Source organism: Sesamum indicum, linkage group LG12 (genome assembly GCF_026168435.1).
Source record: "Sesamum indicum cultivar Baizhima isolate 11 linkage group LG12, ASM2616843v1, whole genome shotgun sequence".
Classification (NCBI taxonomy): Eukaryota; Viridiplantae; Streptophyta; class Magnoliopsida; order Lamiales; family Pedaliaceae; genus Sesamum; species Sesamum indicum.
In genome coordinates, this window is record NC_142668.1 from 9,937,307 (window position 1) to 9,957,534 (window position 20,228).

Genomic DNA, 20,228 nt, shown 5'->3' on the forward strand with positions numbered 1-20,228 from the left:
TTTGGGATATTTCAACCACTCATAATCGATCCGTAAATTTCTCATAACATGCTTCTATAAATAGGATTCGAGTAAGTCAACAACGTACACCAGCTATTCAACAAGTCCATTCGAATTCTCTCTGTTCTCCATTCTCTTCACACAAGTTTTAACTTACTAGATATCACGTTTAACTTTAATTTCTTTATTCATTTCATTTAGAACACCTTACTAAATTAAGCAATAGAAATGCTAATCTTTCATTCGATAATTTTAAAGTATCAAAAGAATTATTCAACCATTATAATACTATTGGACTCTAGTACTCATCAAATAAGCTCATCGTATTAAAATATTACTATTCTATGTTACAAAATCTCATAAATTCACCAATATTATTATACCATATTATAAGGAATTACAAACTCGGCCATAATCACCCGCCAAGAAAAGGTAAAACAAACGAAACCAAATTTAAAATAAAAAAAATCAATTTACAACTAAATAAAATTATAATTCAATTTCTTTTGTGAAAATTATCTTGTAATAAGCACTTGGAAGAAATATAAGAAAAGGGAAAAAGCAAAACGAGTGGAAGATGAGTTGAAAACAAAGCAATCCTCAACATCACAAAAGCCTCTCCCTGATATTTCCCATTCTCCATCCCACTTCACTCTCCCTCCACCAGAACTAAACACGGAGAAGCAATGTCAGTAGTGAACTGCTGCCTGTCAGTCACTTCCACCGCCGCGCCCGCTTCCCAGGACTCCCCAAACATCTCAGCATCGCCTTCGCAACCTGCAGGCTCAAGGCCACCGACCAAGATTATACTGCCAAAAAAGAAGCCATTGAAATGGTCCACCGGGGTGGCGCCGGGGGATTACGGGGGCCCGCCCACCACTACCAAGCTGAGGAAATACTGGGGTGGAGAGGAGGACCCTCTTGCCTCTGATGACTACTTGTGGAATAAAGATTTCATGGGCCGCATGAAAAAGCTCATTCAAGACCCTGAAGAAGGTGCCGGTGATAGTTCCTCTGATCCACGATATGCGTCTGCTAAGGTCTGTTCACTATGTCGTTCAATTACCCTTTATTTTCAATTGTAATTATCTGTTTTCCTTGTGTTCTTTTCTATTGAGTTGCTGTCGATGTTGTGTTTTTTGTTGGTTTGAGATTCTGCTAAGTGAAAATGGGTCGTTGATAATGACTCTTGGGGTTGAAATCTTCTCTTTGGAATGCGAATTCTTGTTTTTGAAAATTCTGTTGGTTTAAAATAGTTAATCCTTGCTATGGCATTGCTCAAGCTTGTATCTTTTGTTAGTGAATCCTGAAAATTGTTTTTGTTTGTTTGATAATCGACAGTCTGAAAAAGTTCTGCTGTTTCTGTTTTGTAACTTGATTTGAAGCTTTGTGAAGATTTTGATAATAAAAATGTAAAACCAACTTTTATGGCTTTAGATTAGCATTTTCTGAGTGATAAATTGATCACTGATGTTGTTTGGGCCTTTCTCTTAATAGGATGAGCCTTCTGGATTTCTCAGCTTGAATAGAGTCATGAGCCTGGACAAGTATGGAAAGTTTGTGAATTTTAATTATTCTATTTTCGTCAACTGCTTCAGCAATGTACCATGTAAAAGTCCGCTATTTAACTATGCAGTTTGGAAGTTGACTTGAGTAAACAGCTTACGACAGCTTCGGGATCAGTAGTAGAGCAGCAAGTTGAGGAACAAGTATAATTTAGACCTTTAAATCCCTTTGCTTGTATATGTTGTATTCCTGTGCTTTCTACTTGCATACTCATCAGAGTAAAATTATATTTAGATTGTTAAGACTGCTGGTAGAAGATGGAGACCAGCTCCAACTCGTCGTGAGCAAGAGAAGTGGGATAGAGCTACTAAGGCTGCAACTGGAGGCAGTGTAATTCATCTAGTTGTTATAGATTACTACATTTTTCTTATGTAAATGCATAAAAAGTCAGATAATAGGTTGATGTCTGATTTTGAAGCACAATGTATATTGTTTGTTGAACAATGTTATTTTTGGTAATTTTTCCTATTTTCATTCTACAGGATGTCATGTTTCGGGAATCCAGACGCCCCCGAGGGGATCCTGAAGTTTTGGCTGCTCAGTCAAGGGAACAGTACTATAAGGTACTCATTTATAAGAGATGATGCTCTTTATACCTCATGGTGTCCAGTTCGAAGCTCTCAGTTCTCCTAGTGAATGTTTCTCTTTTGCAGTTGAAGAACAAATTGCAAGCACTCACACTGGGAATCGGTGGTGTCGGAGTGCTTTCAGCCTATTTTTCATATTCTCCTGAAATTGCAGCGAGGTACCTAAAGATACTGCATAAATGTGTTTCAGAAACTTATCTACAATTGTGTACCTATATATCTCCTATATCGCATTGCTAGCTATGATTTGTGGATGATACGTTTTGGGTTGTCGACATGTGAATCTACTGCATTCAGGGCATTATCCTTTGCAACTGGCATGCTTTCTAAATAAAATTACATATGAACTTTTTTTTCTTGAATAATGTTTTATTTCTGGTGTAGTAAAATCAAAAGCGATTGATATATAACCTCATCGGAAATGTGCTATGACTTGTTAGTGCAAGTGTTTAGTCTCACTGCCAATTTAGTAATGCTTCTAATATGAATGCATTCAGCTATGGTGCTGGCTTGCTTGGTTCTTTGGCATACATGCGAATGCTGGGCAACAGTGTTGATTCCATGGCAGATGGAGCAAGGGGACTTGTCAAGTATGTTTCCTTCCTCCTTTTTCTTTAGGATGTGAAAAGTGTTACATGATGGCCTATGATGTATATTAAGTTGGGTTTCGCATGCCGCCTTTCATGTTTGATTGCTATTATTTGCAAACTATATCTCAAAATGGAACGGTCCTTGAAAAGTGGAAACTGAATATTAATACGTAAAACAGTTGTTTCCATCAAAATAAATTTATTGGTAGTGTCTATCCGGAAAATGACTTGTATGTTACCTGGTCTTTGAAGCATGAGTCCAGAGTCGATCTAGCATTTCAGACTTCATGCTTTGCGACCAAATAATTGGTCGTCCTGAGAGGTTCTCGCGTGCCAATTTTGAAGAACTATGTTATACGGATATGAGCATATTGACATGAGTATGACATAGTGTGGATGTGGCAGCATGATGAGGATGGAACACAGTAGCAATAGGACATGATATCAAGAAAAGTGTACTCAAACTTACTTATATTTCCAGACGGGTGAAATCTGATTCATTCAGTGTGCCATGTGATTAAGCATGGGGATTTTCTCAATTTGGAGGCGAAGTTCACATGCTTTTTGCATGAGAGGTCCCAGTAGCTACTCCTCAATTTATGGGACTACAATTGACACCACCTCTAAAATTGAAAGCTTGTAACAACACTAACGCTAGTTTAGCTTAGTTTTTCCAACTTGTGAGACTTATTTCCCAAAACTCCATGCACATCTAAGTTTACTTGGGAAAGTCATGCAAGCAAAGCCAAGATTCAAAGGCAGCTTGGGTTATAACAATAAGGTAAGAGTAAATGTATACCCCAACACCCCCCGGCCCCCACGCCCCCCCCACACACAATAATAACATAATAAGCATACACATACTTGACACACTCTACATCTGTTTGTACTAGTAGCATTTGCTGTACATGGTGACAGGCCTACTACAGCCAAGTACTTCTAGAAATTTTGACACTTTGTTTCGCCTCTAATTGGATTCTGTTCAACTTATATCATACTTGTTATTTTCTCCTCAAATATGCATGCGACATTATACTCATAATTTTTCGTTACTAACCTTCCTTTATCAGTAATTTTACGGTCTTGTCAGGTTTTATATACTGTATATTGCATTCTTGTTTCACTTCTCCAGCTTCATCAAGAGAAAGGAAATGAAAGTTATCACTTTTCGCTCTCCAATTAAAAAAGTATACAAAAATCGATCTTTTCCACCCTGAGAAGAAATCATTTACAACTGAAATAATACGTTCAATTATGGACAGAACATAAATTTGTGCAATCCACAAATTTATGCAATATTTGTGTAATACTTAAAGTATGCATGTGAAAACTATGGAAAAGTTGTGTTAACCGATTAAACTTTCATTTTATACAGTTTAAATTTCTTTTAATTAGCGTCATGTCAGATATGCCTTCTACATTTAGAAGGCCAAGATGGCTAGTCTATACCCCATTTATTTGGCTTCTATGAGCTTTCATTTGCAGGGGAGCGATCGGACAGCCACGGCTTTTGGTTCCTGTTGTCTTGGTGATGTTGTATAATCGATGGAACGGGTAAGGCCATTAGAGGGCACGCCTTAGCGACTCTCTTCTGGACATATTTGATATGAAATCCCAATTGCAAATTTGTATATATCTCACGTAAAATACTTCATTGATAGGATTCTAGTTCCAGACTATGGATTCATGCACCTTGATTTGATTCCGATGCTCGTGGGGTTCTTCACTTACAAGATTGCCACTTTCATGCAAGCTATCGAGGATGCTGTGAATGCCATTGGCGAAAAAACACAAGCTTAACTTGACTACCTCTGCTGGTGATGAAAAGATTATAGATGTTTATATGTCTACGTATTGTATATAGAAATATTCTTCAACTGAACAATTTAAGTATATATGAAAAAAGAAAAGGGATCTCACAGTTTATCTCCAATTTTTTTACTTTGTGAGATATATTCTTGATTTGAAGCATCTTATCCTGTTTCTCTACAAATGCAAGGATTATTTTCAAGTGTATACTTCTGTTGGGAGATGCAGCAGTGCTGGTCTCAGGTGTTGCCTGGTCCAAATTAATTTATTTAAAATTTTCTTTTTATAAAATAAGTTATTCTTTTACATAATAATAACTTATCAGATATCAATAAATAATAGTCCGGAGGTAGGGTGAGTTTGGATCTTGTTTTTTAGAACTTGCAAAAATTAAGTGTAGTTGTTTCGAACATTGCAAACTTCGCTCTAAAGTTGTCCCATTCACATTCTTAAGGATGTCTGCGAAAGCTTAAAATAAGTATTTATTAGCAATAAACAATCAAGTTGAAAGGGGTGTTTTTAACCATATTTGAATCACAAAATCCAGATATTATTACCTCCTGAGACCATTGTTCCATTTCCCCTCAGGCATTTCACTCAAACCTCTCCCAATCATACAGAGCTATTACCATATAATAAAAATGACAGATTTCTTATATATAATAATACCAAATACTAATGTTACAGTTTTATTTTACTGCTGTTTTGCACTCTTCATAACAGCCATAAACATACATAACTTGCCGTTCTCTTATAACATAGCCACCATAAACACATCCAACTAACGCAAGATGCCGAGGGCTTAACCAGTGTTCTGCAGTCCGGCAGCGATACCCTTCATGGTCAAGATAAGTGTGTCTTCTAGCCCTGGAGCATACTCGCTCGTAGGGTTCAGCTTCACCAGTTCGTCAGCTGGTTTGCTCGTGTCCATTTCCATGATCTCTTTCGAGAGATGCGGGCCTACAGTTACATTATAACTGGGGTCGCGAATGCGCTTCAGGGTATAGATTTGACACACGTTAAGGACTGTGATATATGGATCCCGGAGTCGGAGCCGCTGCCTCAAGTAGGGGTCTCCCTCAAGTAGTTCCTTGTGTCCAGCAACCTAAACCAAACAAGAGCAATTGAGCTATTAAAAAACAAGGGAAATTGCGCAGACGCTTTCCAAGGTAGAGAGGGTGAATTAATAGTGAAAAATTGGCCAGCATTCTCTGCAGTCATATTTTACATTACAGGTTCACTCTGAAGACTGAAGGGCCAAGGGGGAGATCTATAATGCAAACCATGACTGCATGGAGCATCAGCATATGCAATAATCGACATGAACTCTCTTTTGTACTATACCGAGACTTTGGAAAATGTCCGTAATCATCCCAAATAACAATCAAGAACAAGTAACTCGTGAGCATGCAATCTCGCATACAACTACATTTAGTATAAAAAGTTATTAAGAGGCAAAGCCGCTGACCTGTAGGATCAGGTTCTGAGTTGCTTCGTAGTTGGCCCGCAGTTGCTCTCCAAACGGCCACAAATCTGGCGAGACTAAGAGTTTGTCGTACAAAGCAGCAATTCCAGGGTCTCCCTTTGCCAACACCATTTCAATCAAGTCAATAGTCACTCTGAAGAAAGGCCATTCTCTGTACATATCCTTGAGCATCTGCAGATTTCTTATATCCTTCTCAATAACGTGTTTCATTGCAGCCCCAAACCCAAGCCAGACGGGAAGATGGAATCTTGTCTGTGTCCATGCAAATATCCATGGGATTGCTCGTAGTGATTCTATTCCACCACTAGGTTTTCTTTTCGATGGACGACTTCCAATGTTCATCCGACCGTACTCCAACTCGGGTGTTGCCTGAAGGAGTAAAGAGAACACAAAGGTAAATGCAAGTTGCAGATAAAGAAATCAAGATCCAGCATTCCATCAAATTTCAAATATAACATAAGCAAATAAATACTTACTCGGCGGAAGTATTCGACAAACCGAGGTTCCTGGAAAACCACAGAGCGATATTCTTTCGTGGCAACAACAGCCATCTCATCCATTAGGGAACGCCATTCAGGTTTTGGTGCCACCGGTGGGTGCATTCCATGCTCAAGTGTGGCAGCCGAAAATCGCTGGAGAGTTCTGAAACACAAATGCTCCTCTCCGAATGACTGCTCAATAACTTCTCCTTGAACAGTGACACGAAGAGAGCCGTGAATGGTGTCTGGTGGCTGAGACAAAATGGCAAGATGGGTTGGGCCGCCTCCTCGTCCGACAGTCCCACCTCGGCCGTGAAACATCGTCAACTTTACTCCATATTCTTTCGCCACCTTTACAAGTTCCTCTTGAGCCTTATATAACTGCCACGCTGCAGAAAGTCGTCCAGCATCTTTTCCCGAGTCTGAGTATCCAATCATGACTTCTTGTTTCCCATTGATCCTGTTGCGGTACCAATCTATGGAAAACAGTCGAGCAACGGAAGCAGGAGCGGCCTCGAGATCAGCGAGCTTTTCAAACAACGGAACAACTCGCAGAGGGTTTTTGACATGGCATTCCCGTTGCAAAAGTTCAACTGCAAGCACATCAGATGGGGCGGTCGCCATTGAAATTATGTAGGCACCAAAATTATCTGACGGGAGTTCGGCAATGACATAAAATGTGTTCAAAACATCAGCAATTTCTTCTGTCTTTGGAAGATCAGTCCCAAACAGCGGACGTTTGCCGCTAAGTTCAGATAAAAGCCATTCTTGCCGGCGCTCCTCTGGCCATTCTCGGTAGGACCCGATCTCCAGGTGCCTAGTAATAGCGTCTAGAACATCGGTGTGCCGATCTGACTCCTGACGGATATCAAGTCTCACAAGGGAGAGTCCAAATGTGGAAACTTGTCTTAGAAAATCAAGAAGGCTTCCGTCAGCAATTGGCCGATCACCGCAAGCACAAAGCGATCTATAACACAGCTCAAGAGGCTCCAGAAACTGAACGCAAAAGATAAGCTATCATTAGTTTTTTGTTGAAGATTAGGAAAAAAAAGTTTTGAATGTCATTGCATGAGGAATTAAGAACTACATTTCCCCAAGTCTACTAAATTCAATGCACAAAACGATTTACTAATTTATAGAAGATCCAGATGCATGCTGTGTGATATAAAGCAACTGCAGAACATGTAACAACCATAAAGCTACTTTCTTTTGTTGTTATGTTCAATAGTTGAAAGCTGAAAAATTTTAAGTTATAGAAATGAACTTTTAGTGGTTCAAAAATTGAGAATAGATTGGGGGAAAAACAAAGAATTTTACGATGAGCAGACCTCTTCAACGTTGGTGAAAGTTGACTCCTCGGGAATATCGGAGACTCCATTTGCTAGCAATTGACGAGCACGTTCACGTGTATGATATAGCTTGTCCCTCACGTCTCCAAGTATAACACGATAAGGCTCGTTTGGTGGAACTTGCTTCCAAAACTCTGCAAGAATAAACACAGGAAGATTGCAAAATGAATTAATAACATCAAACTTTCAACATTTGGTCAAGCCTACAAAAATAATTTAGGCCCCTAATTGTTTAGGCACATCTTCAGTATGAAGTTACCTATGTAATGTTTAGCGTTTCTTTTTGAGGACCTGTGAAGTTCATCCGCACGCATGCGAAGTTCATCATTGCAACGCCACATCGAGAGCTTCCAGAGACAACATAATAGAGAAAAATCGCGGTTTGTCAGCCATCAAACATTAAGAGGAAAAATCTTTAAGGACACAAACAAGAAAAAAATTTCTTACCTCGAACATGAGATCCTCTATTTGTGAGAAGTACAGGTTAGCAGCCATCATCCTGGCCAGTAAGCAGACATCTCTTGTAACTTCGGGAGTTACCCTTGGATTGCCTAGCCACCATATACAAAAAATCTTAGCTAATTCTCTTCTACTGAATTGTTAAGAAAATTAAGAATTATTCAAGAAAAATTCACTTAAATATAACTTGCAAAGAGGGACAATACCATCACGATCCCCACCCATCCAGGAAGAGAATTGAATAAGCGGGGCATTGTAAGGAACTCGCTCATTTATTCCAATGTTTTTCAAAGCAGTGTCAACACGCCGCAAGAATTTCGGCACTCCCTTCCATATGGTCTCATGGAAGTAACTCATTCCAGCTCTCATCTCATCTTGGGGAGTCGGAGGATTTCTCCTAATTTCATCCGTGCGAAATGCAGCTTGTATCTGAACAAACCAGACAATGTAGTTATCAGATATAAGCTATACATAACTATCAGGCAGAAACGAAACAAGCATAAACATTTTTCGTATCTTTTGGATTATGCTTTGAAACATTAGGTAGTATTAATATTAATATCTGGTGAACAAAAGTCAAACGAAGAAAGAATTTTGTAACTTGTTGTAACTTTGCAGACTGCTGGGTGATGCAATTATCAGCTGAATATGACTCAGTCATGGTCACAATTTTATTATGGCAAGAGGTTCAAACTGAGCCACAAATCAAAACGTAGATCTTGCATGTCAATGTATTATCTCTTTATCTAAACTCCTTAGAATGTATGAGAAAGTTCAGTCCAGTCTCCTTGAAGTGGGGCATGGTTGATTGATATTGACTAATACAATTAGTATATGTCACCATAAATCAGACAAAGTGGTACTGAAACCATTAATTGCATACCTCTCTTTGCAATGCCTCATCAAGTTCCTGCTTATCGTCAGGGGTGATATCCTTTGCATTTAACTGAGTCAAACAGTCACGGATTCTGGGAAAAATCAAACAGGAGATGTAAGCATTGCTCCTACTTAACCAAATCATTCTTGAATTTCATCATGAAACTAGTAAGCAATGAGGTAATTAGATAAAAGGTGCAAAACAAACCAACAAAAACTATGTTGATAACTTGATATAGCCGTAAAATTGTAAAACTAGTAGCATATATCACAAACCTTGCATGTTTCTGAAGCAAAGATCTACGAACAGACTGAGTAGGATGAGCTGTTAGTACTAAATCTACTGTTTGATTCTTCAAAGCATCAAAAACCTCTTGTGGGGTCTTGTTCAATTGTCCCACCAGCCTCTTTAGAGTCTCTTCAATGTCAGATTCGGTTGTGGCTGATGCCTCATCAGAAAAGTCACGCTTTTTTAACTTAATCCTGCGTCTGTATGCAATCTGAACTTCTTCGGCAAGGTTAGCTAAGTTAAGCATGTTGGAGAAAGATTTCGCAACCACAATAGAGTCCCCAGCATCTAAACTAGTGAGAACTCTCCCGAGCTCTTCCAGTTTCTGCGGGTCACGTTTCCCTTCATACTCTGCGGAAATCTCGTAACAGTCTTGAACCTAGTTTGACACAAAATATAAGTTTGGCATCACACTGTAAACATCCACTAGAACTTGTTTTCATCCCCATCTTCAACTAAGACCAATATTTTCAACCTTTTCTTCTGGCTTGGAAAAGGTGGAGTTACTACAACTAGTATATAATTCGAAAAAGAATTTTTCTTAATCAAGTGGAAACTCAGTCGAATAAGCACAATCCAGTAAGTAATATCATCTTACACATGCAGAATCGGTAAAAAACCACACAAGCAGATTAGTAAAAAATCTTATCCCCTTAACCAAGAAAGCCTTTCAGCATATCAAGGTAGCCTATGTTCTCATCAGAATCAGAAACAAACAGTATAGAAGCCATATCAGAGGAAATTCAAAGCATAAATAAACAAATAGCTATCAATGGATCAACATATACGGTTTTACTTTTTTTTTTAATGTTTTCATAAATCTTACTTCTCAAAGCCAAAACTCAAAAATTCCATGCCAATGTCCAAAACAACACAAGTGCATGAGAATTATCAAAGTATACAAAGAGCATTTGCAAATTACCAAGTCTTATTTCTCATTCACTATAGTCTATGCAAAAACACAACAAGATATATAAGAAAAATCTCCACAAATCCAAAGGGCATTCCCATAAACATCACACAGCACTCAATTAAACAAAGCAGCATCAAGAAAACAACAGTCTTTCCCAGTCAAACCTCATGAGAAACAAATAAAACAGTCATCAAAGTTCCAAGAAAATTCATCAAAAACACCAAAACTGTATACCGTTTCTCTGATTTCCTCCCCATGCAAGTCCTGGAGAATATCAAGAAAACGATCCAAAAGCAGAGCATCATACTCCACCAGCTTATCATCCTCAGAAACCTTCCCAGGCGCCAACAGCCTCAGCTGTGCATCAATCGATGCCATTTTCTCTATCTTCCTACTCATCTTCTTCTCTCTCCTCCTCTCACACTATATAGCCTCCCAAGTTCCGCAAAAAACTTACAGAAAAATCAGCCCTTTTCCTTTCCCTTCGCTGTCACCAGCTTCCCACCTCCAATTCAAGGCAGAAAAACAGAAGGGTAACACGGGATTTTTGAGGTTGCTTCAACTCAACCAAGTCACGGATTAAACAGGAAAAAGATGAACCCAGATGGGAAAAAGGAGAGAAACACAGAAGAAGATTGTAGGAATCACGAGAGAGCGAGAGAGAAAGAGATAGAGAGAGAGTGAAGAATTGGAAGCAGAGGTGGTGGTTCTTGCTTCTTAACTCTGCTTTTATAGAGAGATTTTCTCGAAAGCTCAGTTGAGTTAAAATCTTGAATTTAGATTTATTTTTTGGAGATTTTAACCTTTATGAAGTCAACAGTTGTATTCTGAACAGGAGTAGATTATTGGAGGGAACTAGGAATATGCCATCCTCTTCATAGCAGATTCAGAAACCCTTTGGGATTCTTTTTCCCAAGATTAAGGAGTAGTGGTACAGTTACTACAGTAGTACTTGTAATGTCTTCAAACTACAGTTTTTGGTTTTGGTGGGATTCTTGAGTTTGGTGCTAATTACAAATCTTTATATTTGTGATAAACTTTATGTTAATTTTGTTATATAAATGATTGTTATTGTTTTCAAATTCGGAATCCTGAATTTTTAAATAATCCAATTTTACAATGTTTTGACCACTCCTTTTATATATGATATTTTTAATTTACTTGATGAATTATGGGGGGTGAGAGTGAGGGTGGTGGATTATATTTTTTATTGCAAAGCGTATTTATGTTTTATTTTATTACGTAATGTGTACAAATTTTTTCTTTAAATAAAATATAGGGTGTCATCTTTATACGTGTGGCATGTGTATATTAAAGGAGTAGAAGATGAAATACGATTTGCAACAAAAAAATTCAATCCAAACACCTGTGAGTTTTTTTATTTATAAAAATTGTGATTACATAATTACGTACATCAATATCAATAAATTAAGGAAGTATAATAAACTAATTATACAATAAATTCTAAAAACTCGAACCATGATCTCAAACTTATTCATGGGATTAACCTCTAGGAGTCTCGTACTACCCAATTAATGAGGTAAATTAATATAACTAACCAAAAAATTATCTTCCTTTGCCAAATTAAGAATTAAATAACTAACAAAAAATTGTTGAATTAAATCAAATACTATTTGCTCTAATCACATCTCATGCTGTCTTCATTAAAAAAATTATCACATTCGATTACGTTCTAATTACATCCAAACAATGTCTAACATAGGTCGAAATTATTTCCTCAAAATCCAAATATATTTTTTGTTGGATATTTAAGAGTTTAATTAGTGTAATTGTTTTACAAAAATAAAAGAGGGAAAAAAAATAAAGAAATTGCACAAAAAATTAACAACAATATGGCAATTAGTTAAGATATATATATATATATATGTCAGAGTTGACTTATAAACTTAAATTACATAATAAAAAGTCAGTCCTCACATGATGTGTGATGCAACAAATCATAATGTTTATTATTTACAGCCTTCATTTTATTTTTATATTCTTTATCCCTCTATTATTGAATTAATAATCAACTTTAGTTTGATTCTTCTAGTTATTCCTAATAATAGTTTATTTTCTTTTGTCAATATTAGTAAATTAAATATTTTGTATCGAGCTAGCTCAATAATATGGGTTAATTATTTTTTTATTAATAAAAAATAAATAAATTATATAAATATAATTTAATTAAATACTTTAATAAAAATATGACAAGTCGTGGTTTCTCGAATTAAAAAATAATTTTTTTTAAAAAAAAAACTGGCATGTCGTGGTATGATGATTTATAGTGATAACTTTATGCGCAATTTTCGTCACAAAGAATTATATAGTGATAAGATCAAAATTATCGTCACTTAATAGATATTTTCAGTGACAAACTTAAAATTACTATTTGATATTTTATCATAAATTTATACAAGCAGAGAAACAAATACCCATATATCTAACAAGATTCGTTAGTCTATTTATTTTCATAATTAAGATTCATTAATAATTAATTATTTATGGTGAAGCTAATTGCATCATTAGAAGTCAAGTGAATTGAAGTATATACATTTATGGAATGGAATCTACACCTGACGTGGGATGATTACACTCACCATGCTTCGATTAGTTGGTAAAGACAAACTTAATTGAGCTACTTTCACTACAAATATTGTCGACCACATACCTACCAAAAACATTTGTTTTAATTAATAATAATGTCACTAAAATATAGATGTCGTGACTAGAGTTTCTCTCACGTCTAATTGTTTGTGGGTTTGATTCACAACTCATCGTAGCCCAGTTATTAAAAACAAATGCAGTTTAGTATAAAAAAATTGATCATTTTCTATGTTATAAATTACGACGATTTAAAAATCATTGTAAATCAATACTATAATTACGATCAGATAAAAACATTCGCCATAGTTTAACTATGATCATTATATTGCTGCAGAACAATTAATAATTGTGGTTAATTAGTATCCATCATGATTTTTGCCTTTTAATTATAGTAATTCACATAGTGAAAAACGATATATTTCTTCGAATGGTATTTAAAGAAACAAAGTAGCAAAGTAAGGTCCTCTTTGATTCTTTTTTATAATGAAAGGTATCAATTATATTATTTGATATATTTAAATTTTAAGCACTAATTATATATATGTATTAATAGTTCATATCAAAATATATATTTTAATTAAGGACAAATAAATTCGAAATTATTGTTAAAATAGACAATCACCAACATTACGAATACAATTTTCATATAATTACATGTACTATATATATATATTTTAAATATTAAATAGCCTTCGACCTTAACAACTTTAATTAAATGATGAAATGGTAATTCAGCAAAGACAAACCCTTTAGTTTTCCTTCAAATTATGACCATATAATCACAAGTGGTCTCATCAATTATCCACTTCTTGGGGCCAAAAACTCAAAAAGTATTTCTTTTATATATATATATATATATATTTCGATGTTTGCATGATATATATATATATCACATATAAAGATAATGTGAGATGATATTAGCCAGACAAGAAAGGGGGAAATATGTAAGAAGAAAAGCAAAAGTGGAATAGAAGTTGTCCTTAGAAGGTGATGAGAAGTCAATTTTGAGTGATGAGCTCTTGGAAACTCCCAACAACATACATCTTCACATGAAGAGGCAGCCAACAACTACTTTGAAGTTGAGAGTCTTTTGGCAGAATCCCAATACGGACAACAAAAGGATTTTGCATATGTAATGCAAATCCATGCAAACATGTGGTGCTCAAACCTTAACACCTCTTAAGCCAAGTATTTGTGATGTTTGGAGCAGGCTGTAGCGGAACTTTCCTGGAAATTCAGAGGTTGGCGATACCGTACGTACAACATTGAGTTCAACCATCAAATATATATAGTGGGTCCGTGCAAATCCATCAAATATCGCTTGACGATGCTGAAGCTAAACACACGAGCATTCTAACTTGTGGTGAGAAATTGTCATTATTGATGTAGTATGTAATTATTGCATGAGATATTGTTCACTCTGATTTTATATGAGCTTCATGGTAACTTTGACTTGAAAAGTGTTTTGTTAGGAAGACGAGACTTGGGACTTATAAGTCACCTGATTCCTTATTTACAATTGATGTGGGATGCATACCTACATTATTATTCCTAAATAAGGTATTTAAAAATAGGTATATAGTCTTGTTCCCACAGCGTGCACAAATAATATAATATTAATTCTTAGCAGAAGGAAAATTTGGGAAATTGCCCTCAACTTGTTTGATGTGTCTCAAGTCTTCTAAAGAGAGTTTTTGGCTTTGAGTAGGGTTTTTATTATTGATAATTAACTATTATACCCTCATAAATAAATATTTATTGTTACTACTATGTCCATCAACTGTCACTCACAAAAAATTGTAACATGTGATGTTAGGATTTGGTTGGACAAGCACTCATGTGGCTAAACTTTTTGTTCCATTTTTGGAAATTATGAGGTCTAGTAGCTTAAACATTGTCACGATACCAATATTATGAATTTAAATTCTTGTCAAAGCATTCAAACGAAATTAAACGTACGTTATAATTTACGTATATTGATTCTCAAATAATTATATCTAATTCTTGACAATCGTGAGCCAAAATAGATACTTATCATTGAAGCATTTGGTGAGGATAAATATATATTTTGAAATATTCGTGTTGATTTCCATATAGTTAGGCTCGAACTTTTGGTAGCTATAGGGACTTTGGTCATCACACAGGTACCGACGCAGTTCTTCAAAGTGTCCCCCTATTCTTTTCATATTTATTTTTAAAAAAAGAATTGAATTTTTTTCACTAAAATATTAGCTATAAAAGAAAAAAAAATATATTCTTTTTGTTGTCAAATTTGAGCTTTATAACCTTTATGGAGATGGGCAAATCAATTTTCGTTTTTCTCCATTTTTCTAACTTGCAAGTACCCACTTTTGGAAGTGTACGATATTCTTTCCACGTTAGAGTAACAAACACAATTGTCCTCATGTTCTTGATTTCATTATGTCGACAAATATTCCATGAAAATAGTGTTTGATTTGCACAATTCTATACTTCTTCATTCATTTATGTGTTTAAATAAATATGGAGGTGGACTCTATTTTCTTGGATTTTCTCTTTTCCCTTCACTTCTTTTCATCAATTCTTGAATTTAAATGGAACCCAAGTAAATTTATAATGTTTTTAAATAATAGGTATAAACTCTTATAACTAAAGAGGTAATAATAAAAATAAGTTTCTCTATTTTTTTTCAAGAAAACTAATTAAATAATTATATCGATGCAGAAGACGTTAAATATCGTCAACGATTTTGTTGAAATATTGGCGATAAGGAGACTTTAATACTCCGCACATAAGATATTTTGAATTTGAGTTCGACATATACTTAGAGATTAATTTAAATTATTTAATTTCATACTAGTTTCTTTTTTCAAAAAAAAAAAAATCTTCTAGTGTCAAAGTTATTTCCTAATTTAAATAATTTGTGATATCATCATATTAAACCAATATTTATATAGTTGAGAAAAATAATCAAATAATTGTTTAGAGGAAAGGAAATGATTCCAAGGCTCTAGGGATAAAAAGAAAAAACCCAATAATAGCATATACCAAAAGATATGCTGAAATTGGTGTAATTAATCAACTCCTTTTCCATGATTTCCTAATAACTCTATTCCAAAACTAAAACAAAACAAAGCATAAGATCCTTTTCTTGCACATTACCTTTTGAAAATCCAATCCACAAAGCATATTCTCTCACATCAACCATCTATTAATGCTAAGATTAGGAAAGAGAAATTGCATAAAGGATCAATCTTTTTATATATAGAGGAATAAATATGGTTACAAAATGAGATATAGAGCCCAAAAATTAATCACTTTTTCTATTTTTTAATGCCCCTTGAGGGTTAGTGATGGCGCGGATTTCAAAAGAATAAAGAAGTACTTGTTTCTAATATTCAGAAAACTCGAATTTGAAATATTGTATTTTATTGGTAAAGAAATTTCATAATAGAGTTTGCAGTTATTTAGACAGATAAATCATAATTTAGGTAAAACAGGCCTGAAACGAATTAAATTTTAGATGTCTTAGAAACCCACGAAATTCAACCAAAGAAAACCCTATTATTCTAGCAGTAACATGGTAAAAATATCAGACACAAACGACAACTATAAAAAAAAATGAATATTAACTAACTAACTGAAAAATAAAAAAAATCTAAAGAAACATTTGGGCAATGGCCGAAATTATGAAATTTCTCGACAAATAGTGGTCACTCACTACAAAAGTGGTGAGGGTATGAGTTCTCCTTGAGAAGGTGATTGAAATGATAGGTAGATCTCTTCTTAACTCCTTTTCGATAAAAATTATGATCGCTTGAAATTTCACAATTAAACAATGCGAACTAAAATATTAATTAAAGAACAGAAATATGATTTTATATTATGACTAAGTACCATGATTAAAATTAATAAATTAAGATGAATACTAATTTATTATAATTGTACAATGATTATTACTTTTTATTTCCTCAAGCGAGGATAAAATATTCGTTGTAGCTAAAAGTTAAAAAAAATATTTTGATCATAATTAAATTTAAGACAAATATTGATTCACAATGATTTTATTTGGTCACGATAGTATCCATTCATAATGATTTTACTTTCATAGTTATTAAATAAAAACATAATTAATTTTTTTGCAGTGTTGTAATCACTTGTTAGGAGGTGAAATTATTTTTCACTCATCTTATATGAATCATTACATTCCATTATTAATAAATTATACAATTAATAGTATTTAGATCCCATTTAAAAATATAAAATTATATTTTTTCTTCAAAAATAGAATTACAATTACAATTACACCCCTTTAAAAAAAATTTATTTACACCTGACTCCCTTCTGTTAGGGTTTTAAAGAAAATGCTAAGACAGTAAAAAATTATATAAATTTTTAATTTGCCCCTTATTTAACATTCTCAATAAAATATTTTATACCACTACCAAAAAAATTGAGTTTTTGTTACTCTATAAATGACCACGATTTAAGAATCTTAGTAAATTAATACTGTTAACCACGATTAAATAAAATCAAAGTAAAAACTTAAAATTTTGCCACAATTAAGCAATGTTCGACATGATCTTTAACCGTAGTTAAAACATTTGTCATAGTTTGGCTATAGCTAATATTTTGACTATACTTGTAGGAACATGACCAATGACCGTAAAAAAATCGTGATTGATTTATAATTATCACAATATTTTATTTTAACTATAGTAATTAATTATAATAAAAAAATATATACAACAATATTGATCACGTCAAAGTCATAAAATAATAACCAAAATTCATTGCAGGAAAAAAAAAAAAAAAGTCAAAGAAAAAGGAAAAAACAATAGTGTAACAGAAGTAAGGGGTTGTAATGAACCCACGTGACCTCCAAGGAATTGTGTCGGCTGCCTTCCACAAATACGACACCAACTACTATTTATTGCGCTTCTCATAGACGTGACCTCAAGTTCAACTGTGCAGCTGTGCCTTTACTACAATCAACCATGAAATTCCGTATATAAAAGGGTTTTTCAAATTTGTGATAATTATAAATATTTTTTTATTATTTAAAAAATTATAAATTTATTAACAAATACTTTCTTATAATAATTTTTTCATAAGTAAGTATTTCTTAGAATATTTATAATTTTAGATAGTATTTATAATTTTTCAAATAATGAGAGAGTATTCGTAATTATTACAAAATTCAAGAGAACCCGTGTAATTTACCCATATATCAAATTAGGCCCGTTTACTTCGTGTATCTGATTAAATTAGTGATAGTAGGTATTTACAAGTGAGCCTTATTTTTTGGCCTTTTTAGGATTACTTTAAGTGTATAATATCAAATTTTTCCTTTTTTTCACGTTTAAATATATTTTATCTTTCTTTCATATTATTTTAAAAATTAACTTATTTACATTATTATTTATTTAAATATATTTAATTAATTTAAATTATTTATTGAGTCCAAATATATTACAATAAATTATATTTATTTATAAACTATATTAATTTAATATAAAAACTCTTAAATTAAAATTTTGAATTAAGAAACACAATAGAAATTTAATATACTAAGATATTAAAACTGTTTCATATTTGAAATTTGAAAAATTAAATATTTTTACTTTACTTTTAAAAAAATAAACTTTTTTTTACATCTTCTCCGTCGCCGAAACGTAGTGGCCAGGTGTCGCCCCCTTCCAGAAAGAAACGGCGGGGGTGACTAAAAAGGGTGACCTTATGTTGCCCATTTGTGAGCATACAACGTCCCGCCTATAGATACTTATATATATATATATATATATATATTTATATATACTATACATACACCACACATACACCACACATAATATATATATACTATACATACACCACACATAATATATATTATATATATAAATATATATATATATAAGTATATTTTAAATTAAAAATTAATGGTTATTAAAACAAGGTTATAACGGAAAATTCAGCAAATATTGACATCATTAGGGCTTAACTAACGGAAGAGGAGAGCATGCAACATTTAAAAAATATAGGAATTTTTTGCCTATTTTTTTAATATGAGGAGTTTTTAACTAAATTTTAAAAATACATGGGGGTTTTATGCAATTTACACATTTCTTAAAGCACTAGATGAATTTCTTCAACAAGACATTTTAAGAAATAGATGCAACACTGAATTAACTTCACTCCATCTATAGAAAAAAAAACAAAATATAACTAGATATTTTCATTCAATTATGATTACTTTATATATAAACTATAATTTCATACCCAACAATTTATTATAATTACATCATTTTGATTTTATATATATTGCATTTACCAACTTACAATATATGAAAATTTTGAATGAGGGATAAAATTAAAAATTTATATAATATTTTTATTGATATCAATATTTTTTGTTCAAATCCTAACGGAATGGGGTTAGGTGTAAATGGTGAATTCTCAGAGGGGGTGTAAATTGTAATATTGAAACTTAGTATAATTTTGCATTTTCAGAGGGGGTCTAAGTGTAATTAACTCTAATTATAAATACCTTATTGTTATTTAAAAAATTACCAATAATCCTTTGATTTAGCTAATTTTCTAACAACTAACCAATTTTTTTTGTCTCTATTAGATTTTTATCTATTTTTGTGATAAACTGACAAAATATCTTTACGTACTATAAATTATAATTTTACTTATTTTTTTAAAAAAATTAATTTTTTTATGAATTAAGTGAATTATCATTTACCATTTAAAAAATTTTCATCCACCTCGTATGAAGTTTCTAAAAAATTTCAATTTTTTAAAAATTAACAAGTTTAGGTTTTCATCTAAAAAGTATATAATCTCATCAAACATTAGGTGGTACCGTAGTATCTATATTTTTTTTAAAATAATAAGAAGTATTTATAATTATACCAAAATTTAGAAGCGATTGTTGTAATTTATCGTTTCATAATTCTTGGCAAGAAAATAAAAACTTATATGGAAATTTGGAAAATCATATCTCACATTTTACTTCAACCATCTTTATACGGCGGGCCATTGATACGCTGCAGCCCAAGGGAAAAAAATCACTGGCCCAGAAGAAAAACTCGTAGGCCACTCTAACTAGCAGCATGGATGATTTCCACGTGGCCAATTATCCTATGGCCACAATTTTTTCATAGACTTATTTGTTATATAGTCCCTTTTTTAAATAATATTTATTACTATATATATATATATTTAAATTGTAATGTG

General features: G+C 33.3%; 2 protein-coding genes across 2 annotated transcripts; one reads left to right on the plus strand and one right to left on the minus strand.

The window, feature by feature from the left end:
• The first annotated feature begins 564 nt into the window (after positions 1 to 564).
• LOC105178437 (ATP synthase protein I-like protein) lies at positions 565 to 4,676 on the plus strand. The gene is made up of 9 exons (XM_011101901.3): positions 565 to 1,040; positions 1,498 to 1,547; positions 1,637 to 1,709; positions 1,801 to 1,896; positions 2,049 to 2,129; positions 2,220 to 2,311; positions 2,651 to 2,743; positions 4,229 to 4,297; positions 4,405 to 4,676. Exons 1-9 carry the CDS (start codon positions 687 to 689, stop codon positions 4,541 to 4,543), a joined length of 1,047 nt encoding a protein of 348 aa, XP_011100203.1. The 5' UTR covers positions 565 to 686; the 3' UTR covers positions 4,544 to 4,676.
• A 509-nt stretch (positions 4,677 to 5,185) lies between these two features.
• PPC2 (phosphoenolpyruvate carboxylase 2) lies at positions 5,186 to 11,119 on the minus strand. Its single transcript, XM_011101900.3, has 10 exons — positions 10,638 to 11,119; positions 9,478 to 9,869; positions 9,209 to 9,293; positions 8,532 to 8,754; positions 8,314 to 8,417; positions 8,126 to 8,213; positions 7,846 to 8,000; positions 6,515 to 7,513; positions 6,021 to 6,407; positions 5,186 to 5,657 (listed from the first exon to the last, which is right to left on the minus strand). The coding sequence occupies exons 1-10, from the start codon at positions 10,800 to 10,802 to the stop codon at positions 5,355 to 5,357; spliced, it is 2,901 nt and encodes a 966-aa protein (XP_011100202.1). The 5' UTR covers positions 10,803 to 11,119; the 3' UTR covers positions 5,186 to 5,354.
• Positions 11,120 to 20,228: the final 9,109 nt, after the last annotated feature.